Raw genomic sequence first — 13624 nt, forward strand, 5'->3', positions numbered from 1 at the left:
CTAAGGGGGGGGTGTTGTGTGTGTCGTCCAGCCGGACCCGGAGCTCACTTCTGCTGCTGGAGAAACTTTGATGCTATGGCAGCTCCGAGGGCTGGAAAAATGTGCCTTTAACCGCGTCACCCCCACAAAAAAAAGACTCTCCCCCCTCTTGGCACGGACGGGACTACATGTCCGTGAAACAAGAGCCTTTAAAAAAAACACTTTTGAGCGTTAAAAAAGAAACACGAGTAGCATGTTTAGCTCGCTATGCTAACGCTTTAAGACGTTTACATTTTAACATAAAAAACATACTCTACTTAAATAAGTAAGTGACCGTTTATCAATAACTATTAATATAAATATAAATAAATAATAAAAACAAATAAAGCCACAACTGTGCGCATCCTTCACGTGCAAGACTTTTACTTTTTGCGCACGATACGCTTGACCCGTGGTCACGTGCACCTACCGGTGTCTAACGCACGCGCTCGGATAGTCCACCGAAGGGGGATAATAGCGGCCCCTTTTGGTCAATAAGTGTAACGACTATCATGTACAATTAAAGTCATGAACAAAATCTATTTTACTGAATAAACCTAGCGAACATAGTAACCACTTTAGACATAACGCCTATTAAAACTTTTAAAATGTCTGCACTCGGCTTGCATAAAATAAAATAAAAAATATTAAACTTACAATTTAGAGATGTTTTTTGATGGCTAGCTAACAAACGTATTATTAGATCAACTGTACATATATCTTTTTTGAATACTTTTTTTCTTCCCATTTGTCCTATTTATTAGTGATGGTCTGATGAAGCTTCATGAAGCAGTGTCATTGTTTTTAGAGTCCACTAGATGGCGGTCTCTGCACTACTTTCTGCTGCTTTGAACAACTGTTCTAATGAAACATTGAAAATTGAATCAAAAAAAGTTTAAAATGAATATTTTTTTTCAACTGATGGCGCCACCTACTGACCTCTTAACAACATGACATTGCTTCATGAAGCTTCATCAGCTATTTATTGGTAATGTTTTTAATTTTTAATTAGATGAATTAAAGTGATTTTATGTCACATTTCTAAATTGAATTTATACAGAATTAAATGTAAGAAAAGCTTATTTTTTGGCACATTAACCCTTTTATTTTGCATTTAATGTTTTTTATTTAATTAAAATATGTTAAAGGTGCACGTGTTTTTCATTTGGAATCCTTAAATAAAACAAATGTTAGAAATAACAACATGACACTGCTTCATGAAGCTTCATCAGCCCATCACTATTTATAGGTAATGTTTTTAATTTTTAATTAGAGTAATTAAAGTGATTTTATGTCACATTTCTAAATTGAATGTATACAGAATTAAATATAAGAAAAGCTTTTTTTGGCACATTAGCACTTTTATTTTGCATTTAATGTTTTTATTTAATTAAAAATGTAAAAAAAAAAATCATTTGGAATCCTTAAATAAAACAAATGTTAGAAATAAGGGGATATGAAATCAGATTAATAAAAAGACAAAAATCTTATTTTAGAATGTCGCTTTATTTATTCATTTTTAAAAAGTGTTTTTCCTGTCTTACTTTTGCCTCTTATAACGGTCACAGTATATAAATAAAAAATAAATTTCCCGCTCCTGGTGTAGAACAATATTTGACATCAAAGTGCAAAGAATTTTTATTTAAAAAAACAACATTTAATGGTTTTCTGATTTTCAAATAACAGAATAACTGATGCTAATACTGTTATTAAATCGCTAGCATGCCATTCCCATCTGAGTGGAAAGTTAGCTAAATTATTATTATATATTTATTTTGCAACTAGTGATAATATTAACAGTGACATACAGAACTAAGAACCTTAGAGCCTAAAATGTCAATCTTCTTGGTGTGAATAAGTAAAAAGTGCGAGGTTTAGATGAACACGGATTGATACACGTATAGAATTATTCCTAACACTTCAAACAAGTTTTGATCTTTTAAACATTTACATTAATGTTGTACTGTATGTTTGTGGATCGCAACATAATAATCATTCACAAAAGAAATCTTGTACAATGTCTCCCTCTAGCGCCTCATAAGATAACGTCACCATATTCACACTATAATAATAATAATAATAATAATAAGGGAGGGGACACCCTGGACATGACGCCAGTCCATCGCAAAGAGAAAACCTCTCACGCTCACCCACTGAGAAGTTAGTCACTAATTCACCTTTGTATGAGCATAAATATGCCTTGTGAAATTCTGTACTTTATAAGTCGAACTGATGAACCAGATCCAAGCCATGGACAGTTTTAGTACATTTTAATAAAAGTTAAGTAACACACACTAAACCATATACAGAGAGAAGAAACAGTTCATAAATGTGCATTGACACTATCACACCTCAGTGGAGGAACAGGTTTTCTGCATTATTTGGTCCTTGATGTGGTACTTTGATACACCGTCTTTGCATATTTACTCAAATCCTAGTTCATAATGATAGTGTGTAAAAAACAACATGAAAAATTGTTAAACCAAACCAGAATTTTAAAGATATATTCTAGATGAATGGCATCAGACATGTCAACGTATTTTGACATTTGTTATGAGATTATAAATGCGATCAACATAGAGTAAGTGCAATATATTTCCAAACATGTGCTTCTAAAGAAAAACACTCACAGTAAGTGAAAAATGTAGAAAAAACAAACCAATCTGTGCGATAGGAAAGTGTAACAATCCATCTGTAGATCCTAGTATCTTTATTTATTTAATGACAATAATGTAAATGTACTTGAGTTCAGTGTTTTTCAAGCTGCCAAAATAATGTAAAATGCATTTGAAAATGTATCTACAAAATATGGTCATTTATGTCTTAATTATAATAGAATCAAAAATCAAATTTTTGTAATGTCATTAAATGTGCTAAAATAAAAGAGCAACTAGTTAATATATAATAATGCAAATTGTTAAATCTAGGAACACGGTTGTTATAGATAATCGTGAAAACGGGAGACAATATATGATGCTGTACAATAAAGAAAAAGGTTAAACACACATGTGAGAGTAACGTATGTGTAACCAGTTAGATTTTACTTTCGACTTATTTCTTAAATCATAGTGTCGATGGTTCAACTCCCCGAGAAGTGTGGGAGAGACATCACACAGAAAGACAAAATGTTGTGTTATTATGTAACGGAGGAGCAGAGGTTGTTCTCCACTGACTCACACATCTTTTTTAAGCTTTTAATTTGTCCCTCTAAAGTGAGTTCTGTTCGTGATGGACCAGGTGAAGCCTCTTCTCCTGCTGCCGTGAGTGGCAGTAATTACAGTGAATTACGGCGCGGAGGTACAAAAATACGCAGTTAAAAACAGAGAGTCGTCCTCAGTGAGATGCAGCAGGTCCACCTGCGGGTCCTGATGCAGGTGAAGCAGGTACATCCATGACCATATATGGGTGGAGGAAGCGGCCAACAGCAGTTCATTTTCGTGGGTTTATGAAGTCCTCGTGTGTTCACTGCAACAAGCAGCACATTAAGAAGTTGAATATCTTGAATTAAGTCGACCACAGTCACAACTTAATACATTTAAAATAAACGTCCTGTATTTGACTAGCTTTAGCAACATCCACGTTGGCAAGGGTTTCAATCCAGCGACCACAAACCACGAGTTCAATTCTGACTCTGGATAGATTCTTGTGGTTTCATGCTCGTTTTTACTGAATCCTCTCACCACCGTTCCAGTCAAATGTTCCAGAGGGTCAAAAAACTTACACTGAATCTATAGACTTGTCAAAACATCAGATATAAAGATGTAAAAAAACAAAGTTCACACCTTGGGCTCATGTGTCCCAGGGGGAGTTGCACCCTCAGCGGTGCTGGGAGATCCTTCACCGAGGGTCTGTGCTCCTCGCAGGGTCACGGTGATGGAGGTCGGGGCTTTCTGCCCTGATCACAACACACAAACAGACGACTCAGCTGCGAAGCGTGAGACAAGCACCGACTCGTGACATGGGGTCACACGACAGCGATGTGATGCGTTTAGATTGAGAGTCATGTGACGAGGAAGCAGCCAAGCAGCAGATGCAGGTTGAACAAAAACAATAAAAACGTGAGTTGGATTCCAGTTTTTATTGCAGCCAGCACTTGGATGGATATTATGCGGGTGAGTCGAGGTGTCATTTACAAAAATGGTTACATGAAAAGACGATTAACATGAACAGAAAATGACATACGCCACAACTTAAAACCACATTCCAATCTTCCTGCCACCTCACAGTAGCCCACACTACACATCTGGTTCTGGAACCGAAAACCACGCTCAACATCAACTGTGGGTGAAGCTGCGCGACCGACTGCAAAACTCCTCAGAATCTCCCTGGTCCTCCTTTTTTACATTCTCCACTAGACTGACGTCAAACCAACTGAACTGAACCGTCACCGTGGCCGCCTGGGTTTGGCGGCTCTCGACATACCGGCTGTGTGGCTCGTGATGTGGGCCAGGCCCGGCAAACTGCTGGCGAGTTTGGCCAGTCCCCCGTTTGTGAGAAGTTGGTGGATGGCGGTGGTCTTTGCCACCCCTCCTGTGGTGACCACGGGTACTGCTCGGAGCAGTGTGCTGCTGCTGCTGGACGCGGCAGTGCTCAGGAGCTGACCCTGAGGCTTCCCACAGATGACCTGCGAGAGAGAGAGAGAGGGGTCACAGCTGTAGACTTAGACTAGAATCTGTTGAAAGTCCAAGTGAAACAGACTCCGGTGCTGTGGTTACCTGCGTTCCGCCTGTCTGGGCTGACGTGGAGGGGAAGCTAGAGGCTTTGGTGACGATCTCCTGAAGACTGAAACTTAGGCCTTGAAGCAGACTGCTGGCGGAAGAAGCTGCACACGGAAAGGCAGGTCAGTGAAGTGGCAGGTTTTTACCTGAACATTATCATGGTTCCGGTTACAAAACCATTCAACACAAAATGAACACAACGCTCATCACAGTGATCAGAAGAAAATAAACGTGTAAGTTATACACAATACAGATTAAGAAACAGACAGGATACGACTCATTATTAGGATGGAGAAAATAAATATGATTGTTCATAATGGAAAATGGTGATTATGGCATCATGCAACCTCTGAGTTGCACAGAGCAACAACATTGTCCACATTCTCACACAGTTTATACACCCTCAAAAACAAACACAATTAAACGTGGTATTCTTGTGGTTACTCACCCTGAGAAATAAATAAAACGGTGGGATTTACGGTTAGTTTTAGGTTGTGGGTATTTAAGTTGGAGTGTTGGTTTATGGCTTAAATGGAAAAGAGTGAGCTTCGAGTTATTTATCAAATAGCGTTATAAGAACTACAGACCATCTTTTAGCCTCGTCAGTTTAGAAAACTACGATATATTACAGCTCCTCTGATCGAGCTGCCTCCTCACCATCGTCTGTAACATTGTTTTCCTTTTTATTTATACCTTAGTCTCTTGGTCAATGAATATACAGAACCCAGCGCTCTGAGGTTCACTCACCCAATCAGAATGTAAAACACAGTTGTCTGTTTCATAAGGTAGGATTTAAACATACAGTCACAGAGAATATAAATATATTTATACAATTAACGCAGTCAGAACTTTGAGAAACTTCATGACGGTACCAACAACATTCAAGCTACACCCCAGTTGACAAAACAATAAAAAGGTATGAAGACACACAAAGACACACACGCAGCATATGGACTACAGGTCGGAGGTCAAGCAGTAACAGAGCAGCAGAGGCGACAGAGGTGATCAATGGCACCGACTAATCCTCGTCAACACGTCTAAATTTAGTCTCACACAAAACAGTTTGATTCGCTGTGAGTGTGTCGAGGGCTACTGCGCTGAGATTAGCGGCACAGTGGACGATGCGGACAGGCGTGCAGGGCTGAGCAGGACACAGGTACCTTGGGCAGTAGCCGGAGCTTGCGCCTGGACTGGTGTGGAGGACCCTGACACCACGCAATGCTGAGCGCTGCTGAATGAGCTGGAGCCTGGGGACAGGGCACCAGACACCTCTGAGAGACTACCAGACCTGCAGTGACACACATAACCACCATCTACTCAGGAGCTACCCCAGAAAAGGTCTCTCACTAAAGCTCTTAAGCTTAGAGGACAGGAGGGAGGTCTTTACACGTTGTTGTGTGATCATGAACCAGGGGCAGGGATTCAACTGTTTGTGAGAGTCTTTACCGTTGGCCAGTCAGAAGCCCGGAGAGTTCTTTGGCTCCAGGAACAGTTTGTCCAATCGACATACCAAGGGGCTTTCCAGACATTCCGACTGAAAAAAGAAAGAAACAGAAACATCTTACCGACTGAGAATATTGATTTTCTTTCAAAAACATTATTCGTGGTATTATTTTAGAATTTGAAGAAACCCTTATCTTATCTCAACTGAAACCGTTCAACCGTTTTAGAATGGAACACCAGCACAATTGCCTCAATCAAGATTGACTTCTTTGTTTTATTAATTAAGCCCAAAAGCATTTTGAAAATCTTTTTTAAACTCTGTTACACTCCAAAAGTCGTCTAAACACGAAATGCAAAAGTCAATCGAATTTTTGTGCGAACTTCACTCAACCTCCCCAACCTAAACAAACAAAGAACAACTGTATTTGTTCAAACCAGAGGTCACCAACTATTTTGGCAAAATGTGTGATTAATCCTGGAAGTCTCCACCTTCAAGGGACAAAGGACACATTGTATAAACAAAGCGGGATGTGACTACAGTTCAACGTAGAGATTGACCAAGATTAATGAAACAATGCAGCGTCTAGTTACACATGAATTCTCCACTATACTGCGTTACAAGATCATATTTGGTTCGCTTGTTTACTCTCAGAAGTCTATGAGCATTGCAGAAGATAACAGAGCTTAATTTGGTACCTTCTTGAGAAGACGTGCCAACAGCGCCATCACTTTGGGAAACGATCGTGACCTTGATCTTTGCCCTTTTTGAAACCTTGCTGGGTGTAGGGCTCGGGGTCTGCCTTCTCTTGCCGTGGGGTCTCATCTCATCCCTCTCCAAACCCTCCATCTGATCACTCGTCACAGGCACTGTGCCAAACATACAAAGATGATCAGACTTCCTGTCCAATCCAGAAACATCATTTTCTTCCCAAGATATTTATGGATTAGTAAAAGTACATGTACATATCTCAGAAGCTGGCAAGATTACAAGGTAAATGTTGGCTGATGAAAAAGGGGGGAGAGGAAAGAGAGAGAAGAAAGAGGGACAAACACTTACCAAAAATACAAGGAGGAGTGCCTGGAGGAAGATTTTTCCTCACAAGCATGTTTTGTTTCATAAAAGCAGCAAACTGAGCTGGAAGGAATTATAGAAATAGCAGGAAAGGAAAGTTGAAGAGAAGACAGAAGATGAGAGAAGAGTATTTTCAGTCACACCTTTTCCCCAGACGGCGTGACCAGAATAAATCTTAATTTCGGACTGTCCTCTTATTTATGCTAGAAAGCGCTTGGTTTTATTGAGGTCACAAAAGCTGTTGCTCTGACCTTGGGCTTGTCTGTGTGACAACACGGTGCCGGAGCGCTGCATGTGCGTCTTAAGGAGCTGAGTGGCTGTGATCAGGCTGGACTTTTGTGCCGGAGACAATCCAGTCGTCTTGGTTTTAGGACTTGATGTGGGACTGCTGCACACACTGGACAGGTCCTGCCAATACATTATTGAGAATTAAGTATTTATATACAACCTTAAAATATAGGTTGACGTGGCTAATAAGTGAATATTAAGAAAATAATTTTGAACATATTGCTTAAATTACACAATTCTTCAAGCGAGGAAAATGCTTTTTCTAATTTAACATCCTACCAAATTAACATTTGTAATCATTATTGAAGAAAACCACTAAACTTGCATTGACTTGAAGGTATGCAAAAAGAGGAAGTAAGTATTAAAATCCCAGATAAGCTAGCTGACGGAAGAGATGGAAAAGCAAGAAGGTATGTGTTACAAACTTCTGAACCGGATGGCGAGATGGGAACTCGGAGTGCAGGGGAGGAGGGTCGTCCTCTGTCAACGTCAAAAGGAAGCTCCCGTCTTGGTCTCTTCTTCTTCTCCGTGTCCAGGTCCCTCATCTCCCCAGAAGCATGGCTGTGACTGTCTGGCCTCATGAGTACACCGGACAAGAAGTCACCAATCTCATCCTGATGGGAAGAATAAAAAAGGTGTTGAAAGCTCAAAGTATTTTTTTTTTTACTTCAGTTGGAGGACATACCTGGACACAACGGTCCACCATAGTCTGAGTCAGTCCCTCCGACTTCATCTTTGCTGCACTAATTCTGCAAAAATAAAAATAATAAACATGAGAATATATATCCAAAACCTTAATGATGAGAGACTTACCGGATATTGTCGTCAGCTCCTCCCACCACCACCATGCTGTTATCAGCCCTCAGCTTCTCCCTGAACTCCTCCATGCCTTCAGTGGTGGACTGTAGTGCATTCTGACCAACCACAAACAACACAGGGGTCTTCATGTCCAGCAGGGGGTCGTCCACATCCTGCAACAGAATGACACAACATCACACACTGTATTGGCTGGAGGTCGACGTAATTGACTATAAAAAACAGATAATTGTTTATCTTACCCCTCTTGGGCCATTTACTGAAAGTAGCGGAAACCCGAGACAAACGACGGCTGTCAGATACTCCATGAGAGAAACCTGGAATTAAGCATCATTATCAGTAACCTAATTGATGACGATAATTAAAACAATTAAAACCTACATGACAAGCAATAAGTGCACCAGCATTCCAGCCAACCAAAACAATTGGTTTGTGTGGGAAGTGACTGTGAACCTGAAGAAAAAAAAAAGATATTCAAACTCTATTATTGATGATGTGAAATCATTGAGTTATTATTGCAGCAGTTGACTAACAAAACACTTCAATAAAACTTAATATTCAACGCAGTTGAACTATAGACTTTACTTTTAGATATAGATTTATTTCTCATACATCATCATGAAATAAAACTAGGAAAGAACACCTACCTCCTTGACTTTGGCTCTGACTGTACCCAACATGTGCTCAAGACACTGGGTGACACTAATACTAGAGTTGCTGTTGATGTGAGTGTGAACTGGAATGACCTGTGACGACAAGATCAATTGTCAATTATATAGAAAAGACAAAGAGTCCACAGCAAAATGGATTTACTTTTCCCAAACAGGAGAGCTGCGATTGCCAGAATCTCATTCGTCGAGATGTTGGAAGGGCGGGATTGGTTGGACATGAAGGGGCGATAAGGATGAGTGGAGATCCTGGAAGTTTGGTCTGTAAGGTCAGAAGTTGAGGATACAAATCAATAAGACTTCCTAGTCACAAAAATACAAATATCTGCCTACCATTTCAAACTCTAATGTAATAATGCGCTTCTTTTTTATGGTTACAAAAGGCAGTTTTTCATAATGACAAATAAATTACCGGTTTGTTTTGAGACAACACCCCCACTGCTGGGTCCCATGGACGTTTCAGTAGCAACGATAAGGCCTCTGCACTTGGAGTGTTTGTCTTTCCAGAGCTGGTCAGCAGCATCCTATCAATCAGCGAGGGCAGCTACCATCAAGAAAAAAAGAGTTAGTGGTCAGATTTGACACTTGAAGTAAATCGATAATGTAAGTTATAACACCTTGCTTTTTAGGGTCTGCAGCACATCCAAGTATGCAGCCAGCATAGCCAGACTCAATGATTCCACCATCGTATTGTGTAGCCACTGCGTTAATTTGGTATCCCAGTTGACGCTTGCTAATGCATGGCGCACCTTTCTGGCACATTTGTCTACAGCTATGCGTCGGAGTATCGGTTCATTGGACGCCTGAGGACAACAGAATCACAGATGTTTAAGAGTCTAAAAAATATTGATCAATCTATACAAGACGTGGAGTTCTGTAAACTGAAATGAATGCTTACATTTTCATTAGCTAGGCGTGCAAGCCTTTCGGCTTGAAGAGCTTTGAGCACTTTATTAAATAATTTGTTTTGAGGCACAGACCATCCACTCCTACAAGAGACCAAAAATATTTGATTGATATTGGGTGAATCTCAGACATTTTCTGGCGACAGTGTGTGCAATTACTTGTTTATATGTTCCTCCCAGTCATCCGGGGGCGGTGGACCATCAGCAAGTGTGCGAGCGAACAGTACATGCCGCTCACACTCTTTCATGACACTCAAAGCCTTCTGATTATCATATAAGGGAAGAGGCAAAGGAACAATGCCCTCTACATCTAGTAATGCATCAGCTTCTCTGTATAAAATGAAGATTAAAAAAAGATTATAGTTTGAAAAAACTGTAGAAAAAAAAAACGCATAATGAGAGGTTTGACTTACGATAATGATTCAGATTGGCGACGTGTGGTAACAAACAACGTCCTGGTAGGCCTCGCACTGCTGGCGTCTGGGTGGGCGTTCCACGGCTTGGCATAGCTATGATCAAGGCAAACTAAATCCAGCTCTCGTTCATGTGCCGAGAGTTGGAAGAGCAAAGATGTTCCCATCTTTCTCGCTGATGTCTGAAAGTCTTTATCCCCACCGCGATGCATCTTCTCTACTTTACTGGGCCACAGAGGGCCCCTAAAAAGTTCTCAGGTTTAGAGACGACCTAGAGTAGAAGAGCAAGAAAAACGTTATTCAGTTTAACATTTTTAATCATACAAACTACCCATCAGCCAGGTTTGGAAACGACTATAAAGTTTTAAAATAAAAATGAGAAATAATATAAGGTCTTAACCAAATTTGTGGTTCCCTTCTAAATAATCCATTCTAAAGAGCCACTATGATCTTATTTATTGAATTATGCTCTCGTTCTTCGAAAAAGTGCACCTGATAAATTCAGCACAGCTCCATTTCAAAGCTGTGATGGATATTCTTCTCTTTACCAACCGGTTTTGACATCATTCTCTTGAATCTATCTGCAGTTTTATTTGTTCTGGTCTTTAGAGTTTAAAGCCTTGGGTGTAACTAGCACATGACATTCATTTTGTTTATATACATCTTTCCCCTTCTACATGTCATTTCCTACCTTTACAGCTCAGATTGGACATACATTTTGCTCAAAAGAAGATATTAAACTAGACATGCATCTAGTGGATAATCCTACCTGATAAAACAAATGAATTCAATGACTGTATAAACATTTCTAAACAAGATAAACTTCACATCCACAATGTTATTGTCAAATATAAGGTTATATCTAGCCCTCATGTCAAACCAAACTGTTTTCATTTAACGTTTCATTCTGCACAAATAGTAGCAATTGATAGTGAACACATTGTTGAAACAAACACAAGATCTGGTTGAATAACAGACGAATGTCTCACCAGGCGCTTTGTCTACAAGCACACAAACAACGCGCGTCCATAACGCCAGACACACTCGTAAAATGACAGAATACTGCAAATAGAAGCACCGGAATATTGTGAATACAACTATAGCGTGGTGAAGCGCTTTATACTCGACTGCGTTCGAGTTTATTCTCATATTATGTTACATTAACGGTCGGGGCAGCATGCTAACATTAGCTTTAGCATGGTATGGCGTATATATCCACGTCCAAGCTGGTTACCGTTTGTCTTTTGTCACATCACGATGGAAGTCACGATTGTAAATTCCCACTTCAAACAAACATGGCGTCTGTTGTTAAAGTAGACGTTATTAAGACGCGCGTTTATTTACTGCGTGTAGACTACACTTCCTTATGTGGTGTAATGTGTTGCCAGACTCAACCTGATCTGACTGCTCATTCGCTGGCGAACCAGGGTGCGGCATAAGTACAATGTCTGGCAACCCACTATGTGGCGCGTCATTTAGAACCACAAAACCCGGAGTGGATTTTGCATTGTGACAGTCAAAAAGGACAGAACAGTAAAATCCAACACTGCTTTATAGAGTAAAAATGTCATAAATACATTTTTACAAAAGACATTTACAAACCTAAATTGTCAGGTACATAACTCAAGATAAATTTACAGCCGTATTATGTAACGAATTATATACCTGTAAATTATAACAGTTGTCTTCCTGTGTTAACACGAAATTCCTGTAAGATTTGCTTTAAAATATTTCAAATCTTTCTAAATGTATCGATCAGTAAATAATCTACTATTCGTCAAATGATCATTTGACAAAGACATGTATAGTGTTGTGAAAGATAGATATGCAGACGATACCCTTAAAGGACAATGAGAGTATGTCACATGTGGAAATAAGGGAAATATATTTTTAACAAAAGATTGTATATTTTTAACCGAATACAAATTTCTAATAATAATATAATAAATATAATCTTTAGAATGTTCAAGCTATTGTCTCTTGCGATGATTTTTCATCTTACTTTCATTTCTAGTAATATTGTACAAAAAATAATTACATATCTAACATTTGATCAACTCTCTTTGTAAATCTTTGCATATGTGGTTTTAAACATATTGGACTAGTTAAAGACAAAAGTTCCTGAAGGAACTCCTGAGGGATCAATACAGTTCTACCTAACCTAACCTAACCTAACCTAAAAGTTGCATTACATTCTTGAAGAAGAGGGAAAGAGACCTATTGAAAGTCGCAGCCTGTTTTTTTGGGTCACCCCGTTTTATCTTTGAATTCAATCTTTGAACCGCCAGGATATAGCAACGTTTGCACCACAAGTCTTCCAAATAATGTGTTACCTGAAAGTCTTCAAGCTGTTAAACAATATGGAAAAATGTCTTTGAAGCAACTTCGAAGCATTTCAGAACAATGCAAATTTAAATTAATACATTTGGCTCAGAAAAAGTGCTTCTGGCAAAGCACACCCAGCCTTTTCTTGTTTAACTCCAAAGTTCCAAAGTAGACAAACAGTGTTTATGAAAGCAAAGTCTTACATTGACAGTTCAATCATCTGACTGGACTCTGCTGTTCAACTGCAACAATGGTAGGTGCTGATCTAGACATTTCTAAACCTTCATTAGTCTTATTAAGTTGAAAGTTTGATCGTCTTCAACAGAATGGATTACTGGCCCTCGCTGTGCTGCTGTGTGCACTGCCCACACTAACAGAAGCCGATTGTTACACCTGGTTACCTAACCAAAGTAAGACGACATAGACCTTGTTCAGTTCAGTACAGTTCAGTTTATTTAAAAGGACAAGTAGCAATCTAACTTTTCAGTGTACTCCTTAATGTATCTTCAATTTTGAACTTACTTCTTCATCAACAGATGAAACCCACTGTTTTGTTGAGGATGCCTGGCATGAAACGGGCAGCCAATGGAGAAACGCTAACTGTTACGACTGCTCTTGTCAGGGATGTTGTTCAGCGTAAGTACGCGTCTGATTATATAGTCCGACATCTAAACATCCAGTAATCATGTTTGGAATGTTTTTTTTTTTTTTCAGGTACTCTACTCCTAAGAATTTTCCCAGTGATTGTGTGGCAGTGTTCAACCAAACACTGTGTGAATACATTGTGCACCAGATGGGCGACCCATCAGTACTTTGTGTCATTTATGGGGCTGTAGGAAAGTAATGTGTCAGGAATATGCTCAGTTGTGCTCAAGTACATGGTGAAGAAGCAAACAATGATGTATGACACTGTCAATGAATCATAATAAAACTATGTATTTTTGACAAGCTTCATCAA

At 39.4% G+C, this 13624-nt stretch overlaps 2 protein-coding genes across 4 annotated transcripts; one reads left to right on the top strand and one right to left on the bottom strand.

The window, feature by feature from the left end:
• Positions 1-2273: 2273 nt before the first annotated feature.
• On the bottom strand, positions 2274-11710 carry kansl3 (KAT8 regulatory NSL complex subunit 3). Of its 3 annotated transcripts, XM_087794763.1 has the most exons (22): positions 11576-11710; positions 10342-10612; positions 10088-10258; positions 9922-10012; positions 9641-9826; positions 9436-9567; positions 9169-9285; positions 9003-9101; positions 8737-8808; positions 8598-8672; positions 8353-8510; positions 8225-8288; positions 7965-8153; positions 7503-7659; positions 7237-7314; positions 6876-7046; positions 6183-6270; positions 5897-6024; positions 4734-4840; positions 4441-4642; positions 3801-3913; positions 2274-3483 (listed from the first exon to the last, which is right to left on the bottom strand). In XM_087794763.1, the coding sequence occupies exons 2-22, from the start codon at positions 10551-10553 to the stop codon at positions 3481-3483; spliced, it is 2613 nt and encodes an 870-aa protein (XP_087650889.1). In that variant the 5' UTR covers positions 10554-10612; positions 11576-11710; the 3' UTR covers positions 2274-3480. The 3 variants fall into 3 exon arrangements, with proteins under 3 accessions (XP_087650889.1, XP_087650890.1, XP_087650891.1); XM_087794764.1 differs by lacking the exon at positions 7237-7314; XM_087794765.1 differs by lacking the exons at positions 2274-3483; positions 3801-3913; positions 5897-6024 and having other exon boundaries at positions 4505-4642.
• A 1133-nt stretch (positions 11711-12843) lies between these two features.
• Positions 12844-13614, top strand: msmbl (microseminoprotein, beta-like). The gene is made up of 4 exons (XM_087794766.1): positions 12844-12919; positions 12992-13076; positions 13203-13302; positions 13381-13614. Exons 1-4 carry the CDS (start codon positions 12917-12919, stop codon positions 13508-13510), a joined length of 318 nt encoding a protein of 105 aa, XP_087650892.1. The 5' UTR covers positions 12844-12916; the 3' UTR covers positions 13511-13614.
• Positions 13615-13624: the final 10 nt, after the last annotated feature.

The sequence above is a fragment of the Callionymus lyra genome, chromosome 1, assembly GCF_982586985.1.
Source record: "Callionymus lyra chromosome 1, fCalLyr1.hap1.1, whole genome shotgun sequence".
Taxonomy (NCBI): Eukaryota; Metazoa; Chordata; class Actinopteri; order Syngnathiformes; family Callionymidae; genus Callionymus; species Callionymus lyra.

Excerpts from the sequence above, each read along its gene's own strand:
- msmbl (XM_087794766.1), top strand. Across the intron at positions 13,077-13,202 it reads CACCTGGTTACCTAACCAAA|ATGAAACCCACTGTTTTGTT; the intron begins GTAAGACGACAT and ends CTTCATCAACAG. Across the intron at positions 13,303-13,380 it reads TGTCAGGGATGTTGTTCAGC|GTACTCTACTCCTAAGAATT; the intron begins GTAAGTACGCGT and ends TTTTTTTTTCAG.
- kansl3 (XM_087794763.1), bottom strand. The coding sequence starts at position 10,553 with ATGCATCGCGGTGGGGATAAAGACTTTCAGACATCAGCGAGAAAGATG. Across the intron at positions 8,809-9,002 it reads TCAGAGCCAAAGTCAAGGAG|GTTCACAGTCACTTCCCACA; the intron begins GTAGGTGTTCTT and ends TTTTTTCTTCAG. Across the intron at positions 3,914-4,440 it reads CATCACGAGCCACACAGCCG|GGCAGAAAGCCCCGACCTCC; the intron begins GTATGTCGAGAG and ends TGTTGTGATCAG.